General features: G+C 40.6%; 1 protein-coding gene across 1 annotated transcript in view; it reads right to left on the bottom strand.

The window, feature by feature from the left end:
- Positions 1-25,224, bottom strand: part of DMGDH (dimethylglycine dehydrogenase) — a 66,516-nt gene that overhangs the window by 39,474 nt on the left and 1,818 nt on the right. Inside the window, exons 3-7 of the mRNA XM_025892664.2 lie at positions 18,023-18,121; positions 16,182-16,346; positions 12,507-12,711; positions 4,813-5,061; positions 2,777-2,975 (exon numbers count right to left, since the gene is read on the bottom strand). Of these exons, the coding sequence (XP_025748449.1) occupies positions 2,777-2,975; positions 4,813-5,061; positions 12,507-12,711; positions 16,182-16,346; positions 18,023-18,121 (917 nt within the window). The remainder of the gene's footprint in view (positions 1-2,776; positions 2,976-4,812; positions 5,062-12,506; positions 12,712-16,181; positions 16,347-18,022; positions 18,122-25,224) is intronic.

Below are 25,224 nucleotides of genomic sequence, written 5' to 3'. Positions count from 1 at the left end.
AAGGACAGAGTTCAAAGAGCTTTCAGATTGGTGAGCTTATTGATGTGCTACAAATATGGTGTACCAGAGAAGGCATGAAAACTGCCCCTCCCCCTCATACCTCACCCCGTGTATCTCTTCCTTTTGGCTGTTACTGAGTTGTATCCTTTATAACAAATGGGTAAAAGAAAGTATTTTCCTGATTTCTGTGAGTCATTCTAGTGAGTTATCAAACCTGAAAAGGGGGTTGTAGGAACTCCCGCATTTATAGTCAGTCAGTCAGAAGTATAGGCGATCTCGGGCGCCTGGATGGCTCAGTCGTTAAGCGTCTGCCTTCGGCTCAGGTCATGATACCAGGGTCCTCGGATCGAGCCCCGCATCAGGCTCTCTGCTCGGCGGGAAGCCTGCTTCTCCCTCTCCCACTCCCCATGCTTGTGTTCCCTCCCTCACTGTGTCTCTCTCTGTCAAATAAATAAATAAAATCTTAAAAAAAAAAAAAAGTACAAGTGATCCCGAACTTGCAATTGGTGTCTGAAGTGGAGACAGTTTTGTCCTTAACCAGTGGGATCTGCACTAACTCTGGAAGTTAGCATCAGAATTGAATTGAAATGTTGGATACTCAGTTGGTGTAGGAGAATTAGAAAATTGGATGTGGGTGTCAGAAGTAGCAGCCGAAAAAAGATTTCACAGAAGCCAATGCGATTCAATGAGGAAAGAACAGTCTTTTCAATAAATGGTGCTGGTATAACTGGCTATGCACACAAGAATGAAGTTGGACCCCTACTTCACACCACATACAAAAATTAACTCAAAATTGATTAAAGATTTAAATGTAGGAGTTAAAACTAGAAAACTCTTAGAAGAAAACATAGGTATGAATCTTTACGAACTTGGATTATAAAATGGTTTCTTATGTATGACACCAGAACTACATGCTAAAAAAGAAAAAATACACATTCTAGACTTCATCAATATTAAAACTTTTCGTGCCTCAGTGGACACTATCAGGAAAGTGAAAAGACAACCCAAAGAATGAGAAAAAATTTGCAAAACAGGTATCTGATAAAGGTCTTGTATCTAGAATACATAAAGAACTCCTACAACTTAATAATAAAAAGACAAATAATTTTTTTAAAGATTTATTTATTTATTTGAGAAAGGGAGCATGTGTGTGGGGGGAGAGGGGGGCAAGCAGAGGGAGAGGGAGAGAGAGTCTTAAGCAGACTCCACGCTGACCACAGAGCCCCATGCAGGCTCGATCTCACGACCCTGAGATCACAACCCTCCAAAACCAAGAGACAGATGCTTAACAGACTGCGCCATCCAGGCGCCCGGACAAATAATCATTTTTTTTTTAATGGGCAAAGGATGTGAATAGGCATTCCTCCGAAGACATTCAAGTAATGTACACGAGAAACACTCCTACGTGCACATGCCTGCATATGCACACTGCAGGTAATTACCTAAACCCTCAGTTACTTTATGCCCTCCAGCCCTATATCTCCATCTGGTTTTCTCCCTCTAGACGTCACACAGATGTAAACTTAACACTTCAAACCCAAACTCTCAAAAATGAAACTCACTATTTTTCTGGTTTTCTCTCCCCATGGCCCCAGCATCCAACCAGGGGTCAAGTTAGATAGTTTGCCATCATTTGTTATTTTTTTCTCGTCCTCAAGACCTAATGCAATCAATCATCAAGTCTAAATATGTTTATCTCCCACATTTCAAAACCCCCTGCTGGTCCCTCGGTTCAGACCACAGCTTCTCTACTGTATTGGCAGGACAGCACCCTGACCAGCCCTGTGCCTCTGGACAGACCTCACTGCCTTGTCTTCAGCTCTAGCCCAGTGCCTACCAAGAGACCTGGCACAGAGTTGGCAATCATTAAATATTAGTTGAATAAATGGCCAAATAAAATGGGGAAGAAAAATAGAATATTAGAAGCTCTGATATGATGGTAAAGTGGGCTTGACATTAATATTCATTAAATTAATGGAACAAATATTAAAGATGAAACATCAAACGGGTAATGGAATCATAAATAGTAAGCAACCTGAAGAATCATAAAGAAACAAATTATGTTGGACAAACATGAATTATGGTAAAAAATGCATCAGATATGTTATTCATTTGATATTTTGAATTATGTTTGTCACATTGTGTTAGGAAAACATCCTTGTAAAATTGGGGTAAACTGACCAATCTGAACATATACAGCATGAAAAGACACATGAATAATGGAAATGGCAGGAAATATATAAGGAGAAGTTTTCAGGAAATCATTACCCTTCTGTGTGGTAAGCTTTAAAACCTATACAAGTGATTAAACCATTAATAATCCATAGTAAGGATTTTAAAATTGAAATATTTTATTCCTTGGGATGCCTGGGTGGCTCAATCAGTTAAGCATCTGCCTTTGGCTCAGGTCATGATCTCAGGGTCCTGGGATCAAGTCCCACATTAGGCTCCCTGCTCAGAGGGGAGTCTGCTTCTCCTTCTCCCTCTGCCCTTCCCCTGTTTGTGCTCCCTCTCTCAAATAAATAAATAAAATCTTTAAAAAAAAGAAATATTTTATTCTTCGTATCTCAGTGGTCATGAAAGGAAGAAAACACTCTGCCCTCCCCTATTTTCCATCTTGGCCTGAGATTATGAGACAAGACTTATCTAAAATACTTGACTCCATTAAAAAAAGAAAAAAGAAAAAAAACTTGGCTCTGTAATAAATGTTGAATTAAATGGAGATACTAAAAATAAAACAATAAAAATAAATAAATAAATAAATGGAGATACTCACCCAAAGCCTATAGCCACCCAGTAGTTCCTGACTCCCTGATGGGGCCCCACCATAGGCAGAATGTCAGGAGAATAGGTGATGGGGCCATTGACGATATTGATGATGTCAGCCTTTTTCAAGACTGGAACCATTTCCATGGCAGCTTCAACATGTTCCATGATTCGGTCAAGATCAGACTCAAAGAGCTCCTTTCCAAACCCTGCATAGACATACCATTGTGGTCAGGATGCCTCAGCTGCCCTGACATGTACTCTGAAGTGACTTAAATCTGAAATTTAAAGGTGGTCTGTAGGAAGGTACTTCCTTTTTTTCCTTTTTTTTTTTTTAAGTCTAAACTTAATATTCACTATCGACAGATAGGTACCCATCACATTACTGAGAACAACAATGTCGTTTTTGTTGAAACAATAAAATCATGAAAGTTAACCTTTTTCATTAGTAATAAATTTAAATCTAGGTGTATTAACAGTTTTCAACATTTAATCCAATAATTAAAAACAACAACAACAACAATTATTGGTTTGTCAAGACAGAGCTTTTATCCTTCACCATGAAAGTCTACTCTACCCTCCCAGGTAAGGGCAAATGGGAGCTTACAAAATCATGTCAGGACACAGGGGAGAAACAGAAAAGTACTCCAGGATCTAGGATAATGGATTCCAGATGCCTTTCAGCTCTCAGCAGAGAAGGAAGGGCATGGAGGCCTCCTTCCTCAAGCCTGCTCCCCTAGGTAACTGAGGGCTAGAATTTCGAGAAAAGAGTCAGGGTCTTGGAACACAATCTTTTTCTCAGTCCTCAAAGGTACTGTGACTGAAGGCAGGGCCACAGATGAGCTTCTGAAAGAACTTCTCCACCAGTAGTGGGAGCTTTCCCACACAGCAGGCAGCCAGCTTCTGTTCTCCTGTGAACTGCACGCTGGATTGGTTGCATGGAGGCCTGTAGACCACTGGGCTTGGACCAGGACATGCATACACCCAGGGCCAGCTCTCCCTCCAACCGCAACTATTTAAATATTTGTTCAACATTTATTTGGACGAGAGGCTGCCAACATGAGGGAAGAGCAGAAAGGAAGGCTCTCAGGTAGCATCAGCCCTCCCTCTGAGATCAGGAGTTATTCCACCCAGGCCCAAATGTGCAGAGCCCACACAACAAGACAAAAGCCCTCAGCTAGCTGGAGCTGGCCAAACTTCTGTGGAAGGCAACGGAGTGATCATCTGTCGTCACATGGGCATAGGTGTATTGAGGAGTAGGAGAGAGCTTCATTCCCTATCCCAAGTATAACTATCAAATTATAGAAATTGTACTTTCTATAATTCTAGAAAGTACAATTTCCTCCATTTCTTTATATCCCTTATTTCAGTGTCCCATGGACATTTTAGCACTTTCTATAGATTGTTTTAATTGTTTACCTCCTTATGTGACCTCCTATCTCTAATCTATCTTGTAGAAATGTTTCATGAAAAACAAAAACAGGTCCATCTCCCTTACAGAACTGGAAAGACAAACTATGGTTCCTCCTGCTTTAGCCTAGGGCTCTTCTAATCCATTTACGTAGTAGGGGAAGGCCCCAGTTTGCAGGCCAACCTGTCCTGCTCTGTGATGCACTCTGAGGCTTTCATACTTAGCAGCCTGGATATCCTGTCTCTGACACCTGCCATGTTTCCAACTGTCAAAACACAGTAGCAGCCATATCCAAATCTGAAAACTAGACCAAACAGGTAGGGGATTAAGGAAAAAGTGGGAGGCAGGAGGTTGGTGTGGGCAGGCAAAAATGACCCGAAGCCTTCCAAACCAGCAGAAGATATGTTTCTTCAGCTTCTCCGTCATCAACTGCCTCTTTTCTCTTCCCTTACCTCTGCTGTGATTGTTTGAAGGGACATGGGAACAGAGCTTACCTCAAACTGCTCACCTCCACAGTCCTAGGTATCTGGTAGTCTCATATTATGGTGTCATCTGAATCTACAGCCAGCCCCAAGCCACAGAAAAGACAAAACACATGTGCCTGACCTGCACCCGCTTGCGTTTATGGAACCCACCTGGAGGGACTCCACTGGTGACCCATGCGTCCTGCACTTTCATTTTCTCCTGACTTTCATATGGACCAAACAAAAGCCCATCCCTTTCCTGTCGGAGATAATAGGATCCTTCCAGGTCACGGAGCACCGGGAGTTCTCGTTTTAAAGCTTTCACTTCAGGTATAGTCGATGTGACAACATATTGATGCTGGACTGGAATGAGAGGATGTTCTAGTCCCACCATCTTACCTACTTCACGGGCCCAAAGTCCTTAAAGAAAAAAAAATTTTTTTAAATGTTACCACATATGAAAACATACCACATCTGACATGGCAATTTATTTTAAAATAAAATATTCAGAAGACTTTAGTACTCATGGCAAAGTCAAAAGAATGTCATAACGACTTTAAATTTTTTGTCATTGCAAAACTGAGTGGGGGAAGAAAATAACTGTATTCTACCCTGCCCCAGCATTTGAAAGATATCTATAACCTAAGGGAACTCCATTCCTGAAAAAGCATTTTGCCCATAAGCAGAGAAAGGCCGGAAAACAACAACAAAAACAAATTTACTTGAAGGGAAAAATAAACAACCCAATTACATAAAATGTACAAATGATGATAAGAAAGACAGTAATGGACTGACCCTATTCCTGAAAGACAGTTGATCAAGCAATAAGGGGGCCTGTGTGATCCACATAATAATTATGCATAAGAAAGCCCTGAAAGTCAGTCCCTCCATCCCCCAGGCCCTCCTCTACCCAAGTTACTGATACCTAAGATTCTACAAATACAAAATTGTGCGTTAACTTAAAATTTGAAAACGTATAGGGGCACCTGGGTGGCTCAGTCCCTAAGCGTCTGCCTTCGGCTCAGGTCACGATCCCAGGGTCCTGGGATCGAGCCCCGCATCGGGCTCCCTGCTCAGCGGGAAGCCTGCTTCTCCCTCTCCCACTCCCCCTGCTTGTGTTCCCTCTCTCGCTGTCTCTCTCTCTCTGTCAAATAAATAAATACAATCTTTAAAAAAAAAATTGAAAACGTATATACTTTGGGAGAGAGAGCACAGAAGTTTTATCTGTTATTGTAAAAGTTTAGTTAGAATACATTTGTAAGATCCTTTCCTGCAAAGGGCATGAAGGAACCAGGAGTCCAGAGCAGGAGGGAAAAAGAGTCACAGCAAAGAGGAAAGGGCACCTAAGTAGGTGGGACTTCCTGTGTGAGAATGTATCTCACTTCAGTGTGTGCTGGGCACGTCTTACTGGTGGCAATGAATGTTATTTTTACCTTTGCAAAAGAAGGAGTCAAACTGTGGCTGAAGGTACCCTTGATTCTCCCCCCAGGTGACTCTTTAGTAAACAGATGTGGAGCTAAAGTCCAGAGACCTTGGAATCAAGGTCTGGAACCAAGACTGGGAGACCCTGGAATCATCACACTTAATTGGTATTCTTGCTACGGAAAGACTTTATTTTAAAAATCTAAGACACCTTTACTTGCATAAAGGTATTTCAGAATCTAGAATGATTATATGGCAGGGAAGTGGTGTCACCTGACCCATCGGTGGATTATTTGGGGGGAAGAGGTTCTATTTGGTTGTTTGCTTCATAATAATTTTGAGTAATCATTCAAATGATTAGAGAATCTTATTCAAGTTATTTCTTTAGAGGTTGCATTCTTAATTTTTAACCATTTCCGCTTCTGCTTTTTTAGGAATCTAATAAGGGGTTCTGGAGCCTCTGTCATTATGAGGTTCAGAGCTAGATCCAGAATTATCAATTATGAATCAGTCCGGGAACCCAGACTATGTACTCTTATGTGTCCAAATTTATTTCTATTTAAGTATCTAAACATCATCCTGTGTTCTGTTGTTTTGTTCTGGCCTAATGGCTAAACTGGCCGTACTCGTTTAATAGTCCCAGAAATGGATGTCTATTTGCAAACCAAAGATCATACCTGTGGGCATTAGAGTCTCTTATTGGTCTTTTAATAACTTACAGATTTAATTTATTTTTGTTAGTAGGAAGATGTGAATTTCCAATGTCAGGACTTTGTAGGAAAATATAGGAAAGCCATATATTCTAGTTCTATGCAATTATAGCAGATTTAAAATATGAAAAAACAAAATATTTAGCCTGGCAATTCAAACCACTATAGTATCCTCAATACACTTGTTTCAATTAAAAACATAAATTGAAGAAAATAAATTCTGTCCTATTCAAACATATTTATGAATTTCTGAGTCTAATTGCTTGCTTATTAATGCACTTGATCATTAAAATACAGTGGAAACATATACATAAATATTCTAGAGCTATATGATTTCAAACTCCATAACAAGCTCTATGCTGTTTTACCCTATGGTGGTGGTGTTTGTTGGCATCTTCTTCCTCCATATGTCAAGGATGTTAACCTAAATCTGGCAGAATTACACCTCAACTCTTGCTACGTCACCCACCCACCACGTTCCAAAGGTAAGAGAGACAAATATGGAAGAATCATTAAAATCTACCATTATGACCTGAGAAACAAGTGAAGGGTCAGTAACAATGTTATTGGAAATGCCTTCCATTTTTTTTAAAAAACACAATGATTAATTAAATGGACTTCAAATGAAGAGGGAAGGTTCTTGGACAAGTTTACTTGTATAACATGGTTTATATGGTGACAAGGATGGTTTATACAGTGACATTCTTCCATGCAGAGTATCAGGCAAAATGAAGCAATTTTTTTTGGCTGAACCCTGGGCTTCATGTTGGCATGATCCAATCATATTTCTGATTTACCATGTTAGGAAATTTCTTAAGTAAAGTTTACAAAGCTTAATGAGTCAATTATGAATGAAGTCAAGAGAAACATTCTTCACCATGCAGAGAAAAAGCTTACATCATAATAAATAGCTTCTGTTCATGCCACTGAGCTACACATTAGGTGGGTAGAATGAAGCAAATTTTTTAAAATTTATTTTTATTTTTTTAAAGATTTTATTTATTTATTTGAAAGAGAGAGACAGAGAGAGAGAGGGAACACAAGCAGGGGCAGAGGGAGAAGCAGGCTTCCTGCTGAGCAGGGAGCCTGACGTGGGGCTCAATCCCATGACCCTGAGATCATGACCTGAGCCGAAGGCAGAAGCTTAATCGACTGAGCCACCAAGGTGCCCATGAAGCAAATTTTTAAAAGTTTCAGGTAGCAAAGGCAAGGTAGTCTATTTCATCCCAAGATGCTAGGAATGTCTGAAACTGGTTTTCAGCTCTGCTTGCTCAAGAATAAGGTTACTACATTCCCGCTCCTGTAGGAACATCTACGTAGTAGTGTTTCTCGAAAAATGTTTTGCAGACCATCTGGAGCAGACAACACAGCACCTGGAGTATTTATTTAAAATACAGCTCAGGGGTGCCAGGGTGGCTCAGCCGTTAAGCGTCTGCCTTCGGCTTGGGTCATGAGGGATCGAGCCCCGCGTAGGGCTCCCTGCTCCGCTGGAAGCCTGCTTCTCCCTCTTCCACTCCCCCTGCTTGTGTTCCTGCTCTCGTTGTGTCTCTCTCTGTCAAATAAATAAAATCTTTTAAATAAATAAATAAATAAATAAATAAATAAATAAATAAATAAATAAATAAAAATACAGCTCAGAGTCCCCAATCAGACCACTTCAGTTAGAATCTTTCTGAAGTCTGGGAAGTGGCCTATGGCGATTCTTATGCTCATTAGCTTGAGAACCAAATGTACCAGCAGAATGGGTGCTGTATGACTATAGAGCAAGTGAAAGGAGGTGGGTAATCTTAAAGCCTGTACCAAGAGGTTATAGTAAACTGATGCTAGTCTCCCTGGGATGGGGGGTGGGGGGAGAGGGTGCAGATAAGGCTTTCAAAGAAATAATTCTAATCATAATTATTACGCTTAATTTTTTTAGTAATTTTTTATTATGTGGTACTGGTTCTGTTCTGTCTTCATTTACTGATCATAACAACTTTTTGAGATAGGCACTATTATCTCCATTTTACAAAGGAGTAATTTGCCCAGGTCACAGGGTTGGCAATACATGTGTTTCCAGGCCACAGAGCCCCACTGCCCTGGACTGTGCTGGAGACATATCGGCAAACGCACATTTTTTTACTTTTAGACTTTCATTTTCATGAATATCCTGAAGACTCAGCTGCCTTCTGTTACGACTTCATAAGAAGAAACTCCTAGGAGGTTATGGTACAACTGAGTAGATAATAGTGGTATTTATATCTTTTTACTGGGGTCACATTTTCAAGTCTACATTCTGGTTACTTTAATTAGATTTCAGAGCTGGCCTGAAGGCCTTGCCTGAATTTGTGCGACATCCTGGTCTCACTGAGTAACTCTGGGATACATTCCATCAGCCGCTCATTCTCGAATCATGTTAGCACAGTGCCTTCCGCTGATGGTTGCTTTATTCATAAATTTGATCTCTGTTAGCTTCAATTCTAGAAGCAGGCATGTCCATACCTTTGCCCTCAGTTACTGAGGCTTACCTTTTAGGGAGCTTTTATACTTTAAATAAACTTATTTTGAAAACAGACCTACAAATAATTAAATACACACCTCTCTACACCTTCCACGGACTACAAATATGCAGTCAGTTAGATTTCCTCCAGTAACTTCTACCCAGTGGAAGAGAAGAGATGGAGGAAGAAAAGAAAAAAAACAAGATTATGGGCCAGAGATCTGATCTGAATGAGATAAAGAATTGAACATTGAGACAGCATAGTTCTTCACACAGTTTTCAAGAAGGAGCTGCCTGGATTACCAAGAACCGAGGATGGGAAAGGGAGTAGATGCGGCTAGGTAAAAAGCTCCAGGAGCCAGCCCTAAAGGAAAAACTAATTTATAAAGTCTCCCTCAGTTTACAAATATCTTAGCAATCTACAAGAACAAAGCATTCGATATTATCATCAATAACCTAGTTTCGAGAAGGAAATGTAGATACAGTTAAAGACTTTATAACCTGCAGCCCATCGACAGATACTTGAAGTGGGCAGAGTGTAATGTTCCTCCGGGAAGTTCCCAACTATCTTTATGTTAATGCCTTACTAGAGGGGTAAACAACCTTAACTTGACAATGGCAAGGCCTCCAGTATCCTGTGAGTCTTCTTTAGCATATGAAAGTTTTTTCAGAAACCTCCCTTTTTCCTTACCTCCCCCAACCCCATAGTATGTAATCAGCCACCACTCACAACTCCGGGGCAGCAACTCTTTCTGCCCACGGGTTCTGTCCCCGTGCTTTAATAAACCACTATTTTGCACCAAAAAAAAAAAAAAAAAAAAAAAAAGCTCCAGGAGCAAAGGACAAAGAAGGACATCCTGGAGAACAATCCCAGGAATTCGGTTCCATGTAGTGGTAAATGCAGGGCCACACCATCAACCTAATTCCCAGGATTTGTTTTCCCAGGCCAGCGCCATTTTCCAGGACCTCCTGCTATTGCCCTCCCCTACTCCAATCACACCACAAGATTTCATAGCTGCATAGACAACTTCATCTGGTAACTTACTGTTTGGGTGAGATCTCCTTGAGAATTATTCAGTGATTCCTTATTCCTCACAGTAAAGAAAAAATTTATTACAGCAGTAATGAATTATGTAAATCAAAGCTTACCATTTTCGGAAAATGATAAATAAATGTGTTAAATAAGTTCTTCTACATGATTTCTCTAAGTATCAGTTGGGAGTGGTTGCCTGATGCACTGTGTTGAGAGAAATGGCGGAACATACCCGAGCCTGTCTGAGATGAGTGCAGTGATCAATTAGCGATGTCTGCCCGGGTGCTGGTATGGAGGTCAGAGTGTGTTTGTTTAGTTTGTTTAGTTTGCTATCACTCTAAAAATGGTCCAACGTATTTAGGTAATACATCTGTGAGACCATAAAGTTACAAGATTAGAAACAGTCCTGACTACATAGGAAAAAAAAAGATGAATGATTTCATTATCTTAGATCTTCTAACAGAATTTAGATCAGTGGTCACTAAGGATGGTAATGGGTGGGTGGTCTCAGATAGAGATTAGGGGGGTGAAGGGTGAGGCTCAAAAACAGAGCAACGTTTTATGCCTTTGCTTTTATTTTTTAGGCAAGTCCTTTTACATTATTTTGAGTTTCAAATGATATTGAAGAAAGCATGAGATTTTTATGCTTTTTCCAATGGGGGGCATGGATTAGATTAATTCAGAAGTACTATTTTAAACTCTTAAATATTGAAGACATGACTTTTCTAGAACCACTAAATGTTTTGTTAAAAAAAAAAAGATAACATCAATCAAAAGTTACAATTTAGAGGAAAGAACTTAAGGGTCCATGTTTCTGACCTGTCCTCATGGCATATCATTTGACTTGATAAATAATGATTGTTTTCATTTTATAATTTGAGCAATGACTCAAAGAGCAGACCACAAGAAAATCAGTTACTCTCTCCTGCTTACTTTGGGTTTTAAATTAACCACTATGAACCACAGGTAAATACAAATTATTAGCCCAGTTTAGACTGCATAAGAATTTTCATTTGCGCAAGAACTCACTTTTGTATGTGTGATAGTTGAAAATGACTTCACAGGTAAATGACCTGTTAGAAAGTGTGTTAACCCAGGAGTCAAAAGACCCAGGTCCAAGTCCTGGCTCCAACATAATTGTCACTTTGCCAAGTAACATGACCTTTCCGGACCTTGGTCTCCACAGTGGAAAATGAGTGGCTTGTTAGATTATCTCAAATAGCCCTTTTGACTTCACTACTCTGAGTCTAAGTTGTAACAGAGCAACATTAAAAAAAAAATTATGAAATATATTTAATGATGTTCTGAAAGGAAAAGGGTTAAACTTTTCTTTTTTTTAAGATCTTATTTATTTGAGAGAAAGAGCACGTGCACGCAAGAGAGCCTGAGCAGGGGGAGGGGCAGAGGGAGAAGCAGACTTCCCATTGAGCAGGGAGCCCAATGCGGGGCTTGATCCCAGGACCCCGGAATCATGACCTGATCATAAGCCGAAGGCAGATGCTTAACCAACTGAGCCACCCAGGCACCCCAGGGTTAAATATTTTTTGACTGGAGTCAACCAATCAGAAATGGATGAGAGAGAACACAAATGATTAGATCTTCCCCCAAAAGCAAACTGAGAACAAAAAGGATGCTCACAAATTTGCACACTAGACTTTATTAGTATAAAGAAAGAGTGAACGTAGAAGGGAAAAAGCAGCATCATGAACAAAACATGATCTGGAGTAGAAGAAAACAGGATGGAGAAGAACACCAACTTTCTTTTTTTTAAAGATTTTATTTATTCATTCATGAGAGACAGAGGGATAGAGAGAGAGAGAGAGAAGCAGAGGGAGAAGCAGGCTCCCAAGGAGCAGGGAGCCCGATGCGGGACTCGATCCCAGGACCCTGGGATCATGACCTGAGCCGAAGGCAGACGCTTAACCATCTGAGCCACCCAGGCGCCCAGAACACCAACTTTCTATGTGTGTAACCAAGGGCAGAGTGGCATCACACACCAAAAGCAAAGTGACAGAGGGAGGGCTTTGTATTTAGAAACAGACAAAATGTTCATCTTGGGAACATTACAGTGTTTCCCAACAATGTGCCTAGTATAAAACATTACTCTATGGCCACATGTCTTATATCTTTGCCACTTAAAAAAAAACAATAATATAAATATATATATATATATATATATATATATATATATACACATCATATTTGTATATATGATGCTTACCTGCAGTATTCACAATTCTATTCGCTCTCATAGATCCCTCTGGCGTTTCAACATCCCATGTTCCATCTGACCTGGGTTTCAGAGAAGTCACCGGGGCGGGATATTTTAAAAGGGCACCATATTTCCTAGCCCCAGCAGCGAGGGCCATAGTTAGAGAATAAGGATCAATGTGACCATCTCCAGGATTGTATAGTCCAGCTAAAATCTAAATTAATCATAAAAGAGTCAATATTTAAACAAAACATACCCATTATCCAGTGTAATTATATCCTGCCAGGAAATGTTTAGTAAAACTGGACTTTAAAAGTGCATCACGGCATCGGATTGATCAGTCTGTACTTCTTTTTCCTTGATCAAAGCTCCTGCGGAGGCAGGACTCCCACTGAGTGTTAAGTAGACAGCCTATTTGACAGAGGCTTGCAGTTGTCTCCAACATCCAATCTCTCCCCTGCCCCCCATAGCAATGGAAACTGAATGTGTATTTAGACACATAGCCACTAGGAACAATTTCCAATAGTTGGCAGTTATTAGTTCCAACTGGTAGCTAGAAGTATTACTAAGTTTTGGTCAGTGAAATACAAATGAAAGTGTCATGTGGCAGCTTTCATGAATAGTTTTTTTTTTAAAGATTTTATTTATTTATTTGAGAGAGAGAATGAGATAGAGAGAGGGAGCATGAGGGGGGAAGGGTCAGAGGCAGAAGCAGACTCCCCGCTGACAGCAGGGAGCCTGATGCGGAACTCGATCCCGAGACTCCAGGATCATGACCTGAGCCAAAGGCAGTCGCTCAGCCAACTGAGCCACCCAGGCGCCCCATGAATAGTTTTTTAAAAACAATTGGCATGGGGCACCTGGGTGGCTCAGTCAGTTAAGTGTCTGACTCTTGATCTCAGCTGGGGTCTTGATCTCAGGGTCTTGAGTTCAAGCCCCAAGTTGGACTCCACACTGGGCATGAAGCCTACTTAAAAAACAAAAGAAAACAAAACCACTGGCATGTGCCCATTGTCCCTTCTTTGTCCTTCCTCCCTCCTATTGTCTGGAATGCAGACATGATGGCCAGCCGGAGCTCTAGCTGCTGCCGTCTTGGAATCAGGACAGAGGAGTCACACCCTAGGAATGACAGGGCAATCATCTAGAAGGCAACTGGGTTCCTGAAATCTTCACGGAAAATAGCCACCATTCAAATCCTGGACTGCCTAAAGGAAAGAGAAACTTCTATCGTGTTTAAGCATTATCATTTTGGTTTCTGACATTTGCAGTCAGTCTAATACTAATTGATCAATTATTTATATTTCATTGTTCAGTACTATTAACAACTTCACATGTTAAGTGTATACAGGTGTCAGGAAAATGTATACTCGGCTTAGTCATTCAACAACTAATGCTTGAATACCTATGTTGCACTAGGACTTCAGGCTAGGTACCATGGGGAAACAAAGAAGAATGACAGTGTGATCAAACAAGTTGATAGAGGGAACACTGTGCAGTATTATAGTTAGGTCTCATTCATTCAATAGAAATCTACTGAGCACCCAATACGAACAAGGAGCTTTTGTCAAATGTCTTTTCTGCATCTATTGAAATGATCATGTGTTTTTGTCCTTTATTCATTCTATTAATGTGGCACATTACACTGATTGATTTTCAGATGTTATTTTTTTAAGATTTTATTTATTTGTCAGAGAGAGAGAGACACAGAAAGAGCACAAGCAGAGGGAGAAGCAGACTCTGCTGAGCAGGGAGCCAGACTCAGGGCTCGATCCCAGGACCCCGGGATCATGACCTGAGCGGAAAGCAGATGCTTAACTGAGTGAGCGACCCAGGCACCCCAGATTTTCAGATGTTAAATCAACCCTGCATCCCTGGCATAAATTCCACTTGGTCATACTGCATTATCCTTTTTATATGTTGCTAAATTCAGTTTGCTAGTTAAGGATTTTTGCACCAATATTCACAAGGGATACCTGTCTCTCTTGTGTTGTCTTTGTCTGGTTTTGGTATCAGGGCAATACTGGCCTCATAGAATGAGTTGGGAAGTGTTCTCTTCTATTTTTGGAAAAGTTTATGAAGGATTAGTATTAATTCTTCTTTAAATGTCTGGTAGAATTTACCAGTGAAGCCATCTGGGCCCAATCTTTTCTTTGTGGGCAGCTTTTGATTACTAATCCAATCTCTTGTTATAGTTTTAGTGCAAGAGACTTGTTTTGATTTTTTTTTAAGATTTTGAAAATTTATTTATTTGACAGAGAGAGTTAGTGAGAGCAGGAACACAAGCAGGGGGAGTGGGAGAGGGAGAAGCAGGCCTCCCGCTGAGCAGGGAGCCCGATGCGGGGCTTGACCCCAGGACCCTGGGATCATGACCTGAGCTGAAGGCAGACGCTTAACGACTGAGCCACCCAGGTGCCCCGAGACTTGTTTTGATTTTAATGGAATTCATATTACTGTAGACTTCCAAATGTCAAGTTGGTATTTTATAATGGATATGTCCTTATTGCCGTAATCCGGTATCTATTTGATTTGGCACCCCCCTGCCCCCAGATCCATACACTACTCTTCCCACATATTTCCATTGCCTAATACCTCTGAGAAAACTCTGATCGTGAGGACTTCCAGCAAAGCATTCCAAGAGTGACATATAAACAGATAATAAGCATAACCTTACAGTGATGGAATTTCAGTGCAGACAATGCAACTCAAGTCTGCAACCATACTGTCATCACACAAAACTCCAGAGAAGAGAAGGCCAGCAGCCTATAGACTCACGAGGGCAAACAACCCCAGCACCCAGATCAATGATACAAGGTGCCGCTCCAGTTCAGTTCAGGTAGGGAGGAACATAAGCCCCTGCTTCTCTCACCAGCCCCATCTGGTGGTATACTTGAGTAGTGCGCACAATGGAGTCAGAGAGCCTGGCTTCAAGTCTCTGCTCCATCTCTTTCTAGCTGGATGAGCCTGAGTCCATTATGTAAACTACCTAACCTGCAATTTCCTATGTAGCAATAATATATATTGTATAATATTATTGTGAAAATTAAGTAAAGTTATGTATATAAAGGGCCTAGCATAGTACCTGGTACGTAAATCTACACTGTAGCAATGTATAGTGTTAGTCAGGCTTATTATCTGAATGGGATTATTACCTAGCCAAAAAAAAAAGACACTAAATTCCCAAGTGGATTTTCTCAGCCAAATTTGGTTAAAACTAGATCAATACCTGATATAGAGCCTGTTTGAAGTACAGTTAAGAGCTAGATGGTATTTGTGGAGCAACATAACGTGGCCCTTCTAAATTTGATTCTGTAAAAAGTCTGAATAAGACAGCCTTTCTATATGCATATTTATCATACCAGGTAATTATTTTCTCTGCAGTTCTCAAACAGAAGTTTATGTATGGAAACCCCTAGATCTAGGGATACAGTAATAGAAAGGTATTGAAAATGCCCCCTCAGTTGTCAAAGGTGAAAAACTAATAAACTTTTTTCATTATGCTTTTATATTTCATTTAGCATACATAATAGTCCACCTTGTTACATGCCCAGATTCCAGCATTAATCATCTGATTTCACCATTCCAAATGTGTGCGCAGTTTTTCTACCTTTAATAAATTTCTTAAAGTAACTTTTTCTAATCCTAATTCAAGTCCACAAATGGTGAAAATACCCTGAAGATAAATACCTTATTCATGTTGAGTAAAGGGAACATCTCTTGAATTTTTTCAGGCCCAATAATGTACTGTTCTGTTGCATGCCAGCCAGTTCGAGTCATCTGATATTTAAATTCATCGACCCTCACAGGAGTTGTGGCAATTCTGATACTACCAGGCTGATGGAATCCCAACACCTGTGACAATCATGCCAATAAAAACACATAAAGAAATCATTGTTTGGCATTCAAACATGGTTCTTCTTCAGCACAATGAAAATGCGAGTGTACAGAAAAGAGACTTACTCAGCAGTGCAAGAGATAACTATATAAAATCTTTGCATCTTACACAGAGACATCACTCAGCAACTACTTACTCACCAGCTCCTCTGTGTCCAACACTCTGTAAGCCCCAGAGATACTATTATAAACAAGAAGCAAAGAGTCCGCCTACATGGCGCTTACAGTGGACGGGTGAAGGTAGACAGCTGAGAGCATAATTACAATAACATGAGACTGTTCATGTGAGAGGAAAAGAAAACCATGTGAAAACGAGAAAGACCAAGGATTTGAGGAAGGAATATAATCAGAATGTTGCAGTGATGAGCTGAAGCATGAATGGAAATACACATTTATTTGACATTTATTGAATTCCTTCAGTTGGCCAAGCACTCAGGCGCTGGGTCACAGAGATGAAAGATGGATTCCTTGCCCTCAAGTTTCTCATAGTCCCTAGGAAGACCAACCAGTAAAGCAACTACCACAACAGAGAGAGAGAGAGAGAGAGAGATTTGTGTTCTAAGAATGTTATATGTTGTGGTGCCTGGGTGGCTCAGCCGGTTAAGCGTCTGCCTTCGGCTCAGGTCATGATCCCAGGGTCCTGGGATGGAGCTCCGCATCGGGCTCCCTGCTCAGCGGGGAGTCTGCTTCTCCCTCTGCCTCTGCCTGCCGCTCCCCCTGCTTGTGTGCTCACACTTTCTCTCTCTCTCTCTGTGCCAGATAAATAAATAAAATCTTTAAAAAAGAAAGTTATATGTTGTTAGAACCAAGAGACGTGCCCTCAGCTGGCCTGACTGGTGGATGGGGAAAGTCAAGGACAGCTTCTCAAAGGGGGTGACCTCGGGGAAGGGTGGAGGGTGAATACTGAGATGGGGTCTGAGAAGATGTTGTTTCAGGCAGAGAGCCCAGCACATTCCAGAAATATATGTAATTAAGACTAGTTGAAGCATACGGCAAAGAGTGGCAAGAGAAAATGTTGGAAAGCAGGCAGCAGGGCTCAGCTAAGGAAGACTCTCCTTCTTTGGCCTTTGGCCTACAAACTGTGGGGAGCCATTTGATAGTTTTAGTCAAGGAAAATAGCATGAAAATTTTAAGTAAACTCCCATCATAGCCTATGGATAGTTTTTACTGGCCGCTTTATTTTGAGAGCACTTATAAGTATGAAAAGAGATAAAAATAAAAATGAGGGGCTTTTGGTGAAGTACTTTTCAAAACTGTGTGACAATCTGGCAGCCATTGCCCTCAGATCCTTTGTAATCCAGTTGCTGAAAGTCTCTGATTTCTTAGTTTCTAGATATAGTAACTGACTAAAGATATTTTTGAAAGCTGCTTTTGTATCCTTTCCTTATTTAAAAAAAAAAATCAAGAGTGGTTAATTACATGGGAAATGTGCTTCAAGAAACTAAATGGATCGTAAAGCAAACTTGGGATTCTTACCTTAAATACCCATCAGATTTCTCTACCACGAGAAACATTTCACATGCCATTAATGTCACTACACACAGCTTTAATGATGATATGTCAAAATTCTTCAGAAATCCTACATATTTCTGAGGAACTGACCAAAAAGACAGTTTCAAGTTAAATGCATTTACCTGTCCAGTTTCTTCTTCCAATTTCTCATAAAGTTTGATGCTAGCATAATGTATCTTCTTCAAGTTTATTCCAGGATGAAAGTAAGTTGTTAAACCTGCCTTAAAAGCGGGAAGGAAAGAAAATACTAGATAAAAAAAATAATAACATTCTCTAAAATTTTTTCTTATTTGAGTAGAGCTGACACACAATGTTACATTAGTTTCAGGTGTACAACATAGGGATTCAACAACTCTACATTATGCTGTGCTCATCACGAGTGTATCTACCATCGGTCACCATATAACACATTACAATACCATTGACTATATTCCCTGTGCTGTATCTTTTACCCCTTTTGCCTATCCCCCCACCCACTCCCCTCCTCTCTGGCAACCACCAGTTTGTTCTGTGTATTTATGGACATGTTTCTACTTTGTTTATTCATTTGTTTTGTTTTCTAGATTCCACATATAAATGAAACCATATGTTATCTGTCTTTCTCCATCTGACTTACTTCACTTAGTATAATACCCTCCAGGTCTATCATGTTGTCACAAATGTCAAGATCTCATCCTTTTTTGTGGCTGCTTAAAATTCCATTGTATAAATGTACCACTCTTCTTTATCCATGTATCTGGGTTGCTTCTACATCTTGGCTATTGCAAATAATGCTGTGATAAACACAGGGGTACATATATCTTTCCAAATTAGTGGGGTTTTTTCCTTTGGATAAATACCCAGGAGTGGAATTATTGGATCATATAATATACCCATTTTTAATATTTTGAGGACCCTCCATACTGTTTTCTATAGTGGCTGCACCAACTTACATTCCCTCCAACAGTGCACAAGGGTTCCTTTTCATCCACATTCTCGCCAACAACATTCTCTAAGTTCTAGTAGTTTATCTGTTAAGCAGTAATTTATTACTGGCAAGAAACTGAGAAGCACCAGCCATTCTTTTGGGATGAGAACACATCAGCTGCTGTTTGAGCACAGCTGGGCATAAGACTCATGGAGGAGCTATGAGAAGCAATTTGAACCATGTAGGTGATGTGAAGTCAGCCAATGAACGTATACTTTAAGTCGCTAAAAGTCACTAAGGAAACAGTGTTTGTAGGTTCATAAATGGGATGACTAAGATGAGAAGTTTAGGAATGCATGTTGTTAGGAAGAATACGGGGGTGGGGGTGGCATACGACATGGACCTAAACCAGCAAATCATGTGTTCCCGTAAGGACAAAGAGCATGGACTAGCAAAATTTTCCTTGACCCTATCCCCACCATTCTCTTAAATGGAACAGCCCTCCTGTTCTTTTTCCTGAAATTCCCAAAATTCAAGAATTGGAAAATGCCTGAGAACTGGAGCCTGGCTAATTGGTGAACAGACTTCTGTTGAAACTTAACCTGTCTGATGAATACATAGATTGTAACCCACAAATATTTGCTGAATAAACACTTATTAATTACTCTCACAAAAAAGAAACTAAATAGTAGCATGCCAAAACCCCTTTTATTAACTCTGGCAGATGCAACGTAGTATCCAAAAAAAGAATTCTAAGCAATTATATGAAGCAGCTTCTCTAAATTAAGTATCTGGAGCCCCATTTTGCAGCTACTTTATTCTGGAAAGCTCATCAGAACACAATCTGTTCAAAATAAAATCTGTTTGGGAGGATTTATAAGGTTCTTCTATGATAGTGGTAGGTATTTGGTTCTCCCGAACTCAAAAGCACCCCATTTAAAGTTCATCAGTCATCCTTTATGGATGACAGAACCCTAGGGCTTCTATCAAGTACTTGTTCAAGCATTTGGACACATGCACAGCCTTTTTTTTTTTTTTTTTTTTGAAAAATCCTGGCAGGTCTTAGAGATGCTCTCAGAGCGAAGCCCCATTCTAATGGAAGCGCCAGTCAGGCTCTTTCACTTTCAAATATCCCACTTTCCTCTACAAGCTTAGTATCTAGTGTGCAGATGAGCTTTTCTAGATCAATAATGGAGAATCCCTAGCCTTCAGGTGTCTGCGTGATGTGTCTTCCATATATCTCCTGTCAGTTGAAAAAAAAAATAATATTCACAAGCCCTGGTAGGGTTCCATTCACCATTTACTCAAGATCCTCAGAGCTTAACCTGGGGTAAATCAGACCACGAGAAAATTGTATATCTACACTATATCCGTTCTCTTCCCCTCCCCAGAGAGCTATTTTCATAGAATTATGAATTAATCATCTTTCATCTGAAAAAGTCCCATGGGCTCATTTTTGTAAAATTGTTATTCAAGACATTTAGCCCAATGAACTTGTTTAGGGAACACTGTGTTTCTATTCTGGGCTTTAGCAAGGATATATTAAATGGGAATTTTGAAGGAGAAAACATTGTTCTTTTTTTTTAAGATTTTATTTATTTATTTGAGAGAGAGAGAGAGCACAAGTGGGGGAGTGGCAGAGGGAGAGGGACAAGCAGACACACTGCTGAGCCAGAAGCCGATGCAGGATTCGATCCCAAGACCCTGAGATCATGACCTGAGCTGAAGTCTGCTTAAACTGACTAAGCCACTCAGGTGCCCTGAAAACATTGTTCTTATCCTTCAAGATTTTGTAGCCTGACTGAAGTCATGAAACTATCATATATGAAACAGTGAAATCAAGAGCAGATGATTAAGTGCCAAAGCATTTAGAAAAAAACATAAGAACTAAGAGAAAAAGTGCCTGGATGGCTCAGTTAAGCCTCCGACTCTTAATTTCAGCTCAGGTCATGATCTCAGGATCATGGGAATCAAGCCCTGAGTCAGGCTCCACCCTCAGCGCGGAATCTTCTTTCTCTCTTGCTCTCTCGCTCTCTCTCCCCCTCTGCGCCTTCCCCTAAAATAAGTAAATAAGGGGCACCTGGGTGGCTCAGTCGTTAAGCGTCTGCCTTCGGCTCAGGTCATGATCCCGGGGTCCTGGGATCGAGCCCCGCATCGGGCTCCCTGCACCGTGGGAAGCCTGCTTCTCCCTCTCCCACTCCCCCTGCTTGTGTTCCCTCTCTGTCTGTGTCTCTTTCTGTCAAATAAATAAAATCTTAAAAAAAAAATTAAAAATTAAAAAAAATAAGTAAATAAACATAAAAAAATTAAAAAAAAATAAGTAAATAAATCTTTTTTAAAAAAATAAGAACTAAGGGGTGCCTGGGTGGCTCAGTCGTTAAGTGTCTGCCTGGGGCTCAGGTCATGATCCCAGGGTCCTGGGGTCGAGGCCCGCGGCGGGCTCCCTGCTCCGCGGGAAGCCTGCTTCCTCTCCCACTCCCCCTGCTTGTGTTCCCTCTCTCGCTGTGTCTCTGTCAAAAAATAAATAAAAATCTTAAAAAAAAAAAAAAAGAGCTAAGAGAAGATGCTAGAATGATCACAAGTCTATAAGGAGGACAGGAAGGGGCCTAATTTTGATTTGAAGAAAGAAAACTGCTGTAGTCAGAAGAAAAGAGAAAAGATGAAACTGAGACAAGATAATCATTGAGAACTATAACTCCGAATAAAATTGGAATTAAGAATCCTTGTTGATTAAATAAATAAATAAATACACAAACATGGGGAAGAGAAAGCTCTTCCTTACAGCAAGCTAACAATGACTGAGCAGGAATGACGACGGCATTGGAGAAATCATCAATTGTCACTAAAGCTAGTGATGCTCTATCTCTTTAATAACCCTGCCCTCTCTTTCATGAGCCTCTACAACCTCAAAAAGCCCGGTGATTGACCTCAAGCCATCATATAACATAGGCGCTCCATGCACTCACATCCAATAAAAAAATTTAAGCATACCCACTAAAATATGTGGATTTCTTTGTTCTCACATGACATACGAATATGTATTACTATTAGTAACAGGGATCATAAAACATACAAAAACAACTTGAAATGAATTAAATATTTTAAATAATTTTTATTTTATTTATTGTGTAGAGAAGCTTTTGAATTTTTAAAATTTACTTCTGTAAAAAAGCTTTTGAGCTTTTAAAGTTTATTATAGGAAAAGCTTTTGAATAGTCAACTGATTTATTAATATTTTAGCAAAGCTATGTAAGTAACATGCTTTATTACTGAAATATGTATAGGATTAGCCTTGGTAAAACAGCAACTTGAAGGCCTAATCCCAGGTGTGTCTTATTTTGAGACTGGTTTGAATGGCCACACTGGCTGGGGAAGCTAGCTGTCAATGATACAAAGGTCCGAGTGGGAGAAGGGCACTTTCTTGGCTGTAGTCTGTGCATCGTGACCCCACTTCCTCCCACCCGATCATCGCCTCCACAAACATTTCTGTTGAAACTTGACTATTCATGTTTCATGTTCCCTTGTCCAGCAGTTGTTGTTATAAGCTACCTGGAAGTTACTGCATTTTTATATTTTAAATAAATGGGTACAAATCGCACTGACACTCATCATTTAGAAAAATTGCAGATGGGTTAAAAAATTTATCTCATTTTTTAACCCATCTGAATATATATATATATATATATATATGAGAGTTTTTCTAGATGATACATATCATTTTGGCCAGAAATTCTAATAATGATGCCAACATTTCCAAACATCCCTTTTCAAAATGCTCTCTCCCCAACAGGACTATTTTGCAAAAAGCAGTTATTTCTCACTTGTAATATCATCTTTACTTTGAAAGGATAGATTGCAATCATTTTTTTTATGTGTATCTGCTATGTGGAAATGACTGGCAGCCATTTGCATCACTACAAAGACCACTAAATTTAGGACACTTGTCTTTTTGTAAAAGAAAAATTTTGTTTCACAACCCTTTAAATTATTGTATGAGATATGGTACATTTTCAAATTCATTCCCTCTCCATTTCATCACAAATTGTATTACTTAAAGCCCTGTTTCTATAAAATTTATCACAACAATGACACTCTATAGCATGTGATCTGCATTATGTCATGGTAGACTAAAGAAAAAGAAAGTATGGGGCTGCTTCCTTTGTGGTGTGCCAACCTTTCTTTTAGTCAACCTTGGAATCATACCCAGTATGTCACCCACATCACGAGTGAAGGCTATTTATAAAGACCAGTAAAGTTTAATTTCTTTGTTACATTTTTAGATGAAAATGAACAGAAAGTTCTAATATTGTTTTCCTACACCCCAAATGGATCATTGTGCATCTTCAGCTCTTTAGTCCTCAGTTCTCCAGAACATTCACTTTGGTACCATCCCCAGGGGCCGCGCCTCCTGGGGGCCCCATGCTCCAAAGCTGCTTCTCACTCCACCCTCTCCCCTTTCCCTCCAACCTACATGAAATGGTCTAAATCGGTAGTAGAGGCACCAGCTGACAAAGCAGTCATGTTAAAATATAGCAAAGCCTCAGGATTTGGGGATTTGTGACTCCATTTTTAATATTCATTTTGCAAGCTGTGCCTTCCTCCTTAAGTACTTGATTCCTGCACTTTACAGATATGTTTAACCTTGAGCACATGTTCTAGTTCAGTGAGACTGCCTGGATTTTTGTAGTCTGCCCCTTTAGCTGGCTCCCCAGCCTTACACATTTTCAAATCTGCTCCAAATACTTCTCTGCGTTAAAAATTCCGAATGTACAGAACTTCTTCATGTTGTTTTTTCCTTTATTCCCAGGGCGTCAAATAATCTGACTCCTGATGCCCGAGTCCATCTTGAGCTCACACTGCCTGGGTCTCTTTTTGTAAAGTGTATAGCATAATACCTTGTGCACAAAGCAGGAGCATGTCTTTCCCACTCACTCTGGAATCTCTCTGGTTAAGGGGAAAATTATTTTGCACAGTTAACATTTAACAAGAAGCTATCATCTTAAGAATTTTGCCCACTTTTCTTGAAAAAACAGGTTCAGAGTATGTTGCTTTTTTGTTTTTTCATTCATGGGATGTCTAAGAAGTAATAATGCAGGGAATCCAGTAATCTATTCTAAAACGTAGGCCACATCAAATCAATCAAATATAAATGAGCAAATCTGTAATTAAAGTACTAAAACGCATGCCCTCCTTAACAATTGGGAAGTATTAAAAGGGTGTAACCCTCCCTCTCAGGATACCTCCACTTGCCTAAACTTCCCCCTGCCTACATGCCCTTACGGGGAGAGCCTCACCACACCCTCGCTCACTTCTTCCTGGTCTCTGCTGAGGTGTCACCTCCTCAAAGTAGCTTCCTGACTCCTCCGTCCCATCATTCTCCATCCCTTTACGCCACCTTACTCTTCGTCACGGCACTGACTACTCTCCAGCATTGCTTGTGCGTTCTCTGTCTGCCATACCCGAATGTGGTTCTGTGAGGGCAGGCACTTAGTTTTTCCCTGTTGTGTCCCCACCTCTTAGAACAGGGCTGGCCTGACCCAATATAGGCTCTCAGTGAATACTGTTGAAAGGGTGAGCAAATGTTCACTAAGGAGAAGTTACAGGAGGGTTACAGGAGAAATACAGGCTCCCTTCCATGTGATAACATGAAGCCTACCTAGAAAGTCTAGTTCAGGGAGAGGAGAAGAGCCAGGAGCGTTGGCGGCTCCCCAGACCCCTCTCTCCAGGTAGGAGGACGCGAGCTGAAGGACAACTGTGGAAATGAGAGTCAGTTGCCTGTAAGGGCTCTGAAAAGACACTGAGGGAGGACCAGGTGCCCGTACCTCCCACTCAGACTGAGGGACGAGGGGACTGGAGGGGAAGGAGACAGGGGAGAGGAGCTGGGCTTGCTGTGACTTTTTGAGAAGCCTCCATCCAGTCAGTGGGTGGGGTCTGACTATGAGACTACCAGAACACTGGGCCCAACTGGGCTTCAATGTGGGCTGCGCTCTTCCCCAGTCTCAACAGGAGATAGGCAGCCCTTTCAGTGCTTGGCACCCCCCAAACCTAGAGCGGGTTCGAGATTCAGATGTCCCTAAAAAGCAGGGTTCCCTCTTGTGTCAGCAGAGGAAAACTAGAGACAGAAAGAATGACGAGCAGCGGCTAACACTGCCCAACTCTTTCTCCAAAAGAAATTTGTGCCAACAGTCACAAAAACTGCCTCTCCCATCCTTAGCTGACTTCAGAGATCACTGGGATGGCATACTGGTATGAGAGCAGTGCCAACCCCTTCATTTACCTGAGCAACTTTCCATTTCAGCCCAATTACTGTGTAGTACGGGAACAATTATGTGTATCATTAAATATGTCCAATTGACTCGGCTGCGTGTCTGTTTAGCACAACACGAAAGCAGGGTCCCATGTTCCCAGCCCTCATAG

This window comes from Callorhinus ursinus, unplaced genomic scaffold (genome assembly GCF_003265705.2).
Source record: "Callorhinus ursinus isolate GAN/ISIS: 27379988/994484 unplaced genomic scaffold, GSC_fseal_2.0 scaffold23, whole genome shotgun sequence".
NCBI classification, from domain to species: Eukaryota; Metazoa; Chordata; class Mammalia; order Carnivora; family Otariidae; genus Callorhinus; species Callorhinus ursinus.
This window is presented reverse-complemented; position numbering and strand designations above follow the sequence as displayed.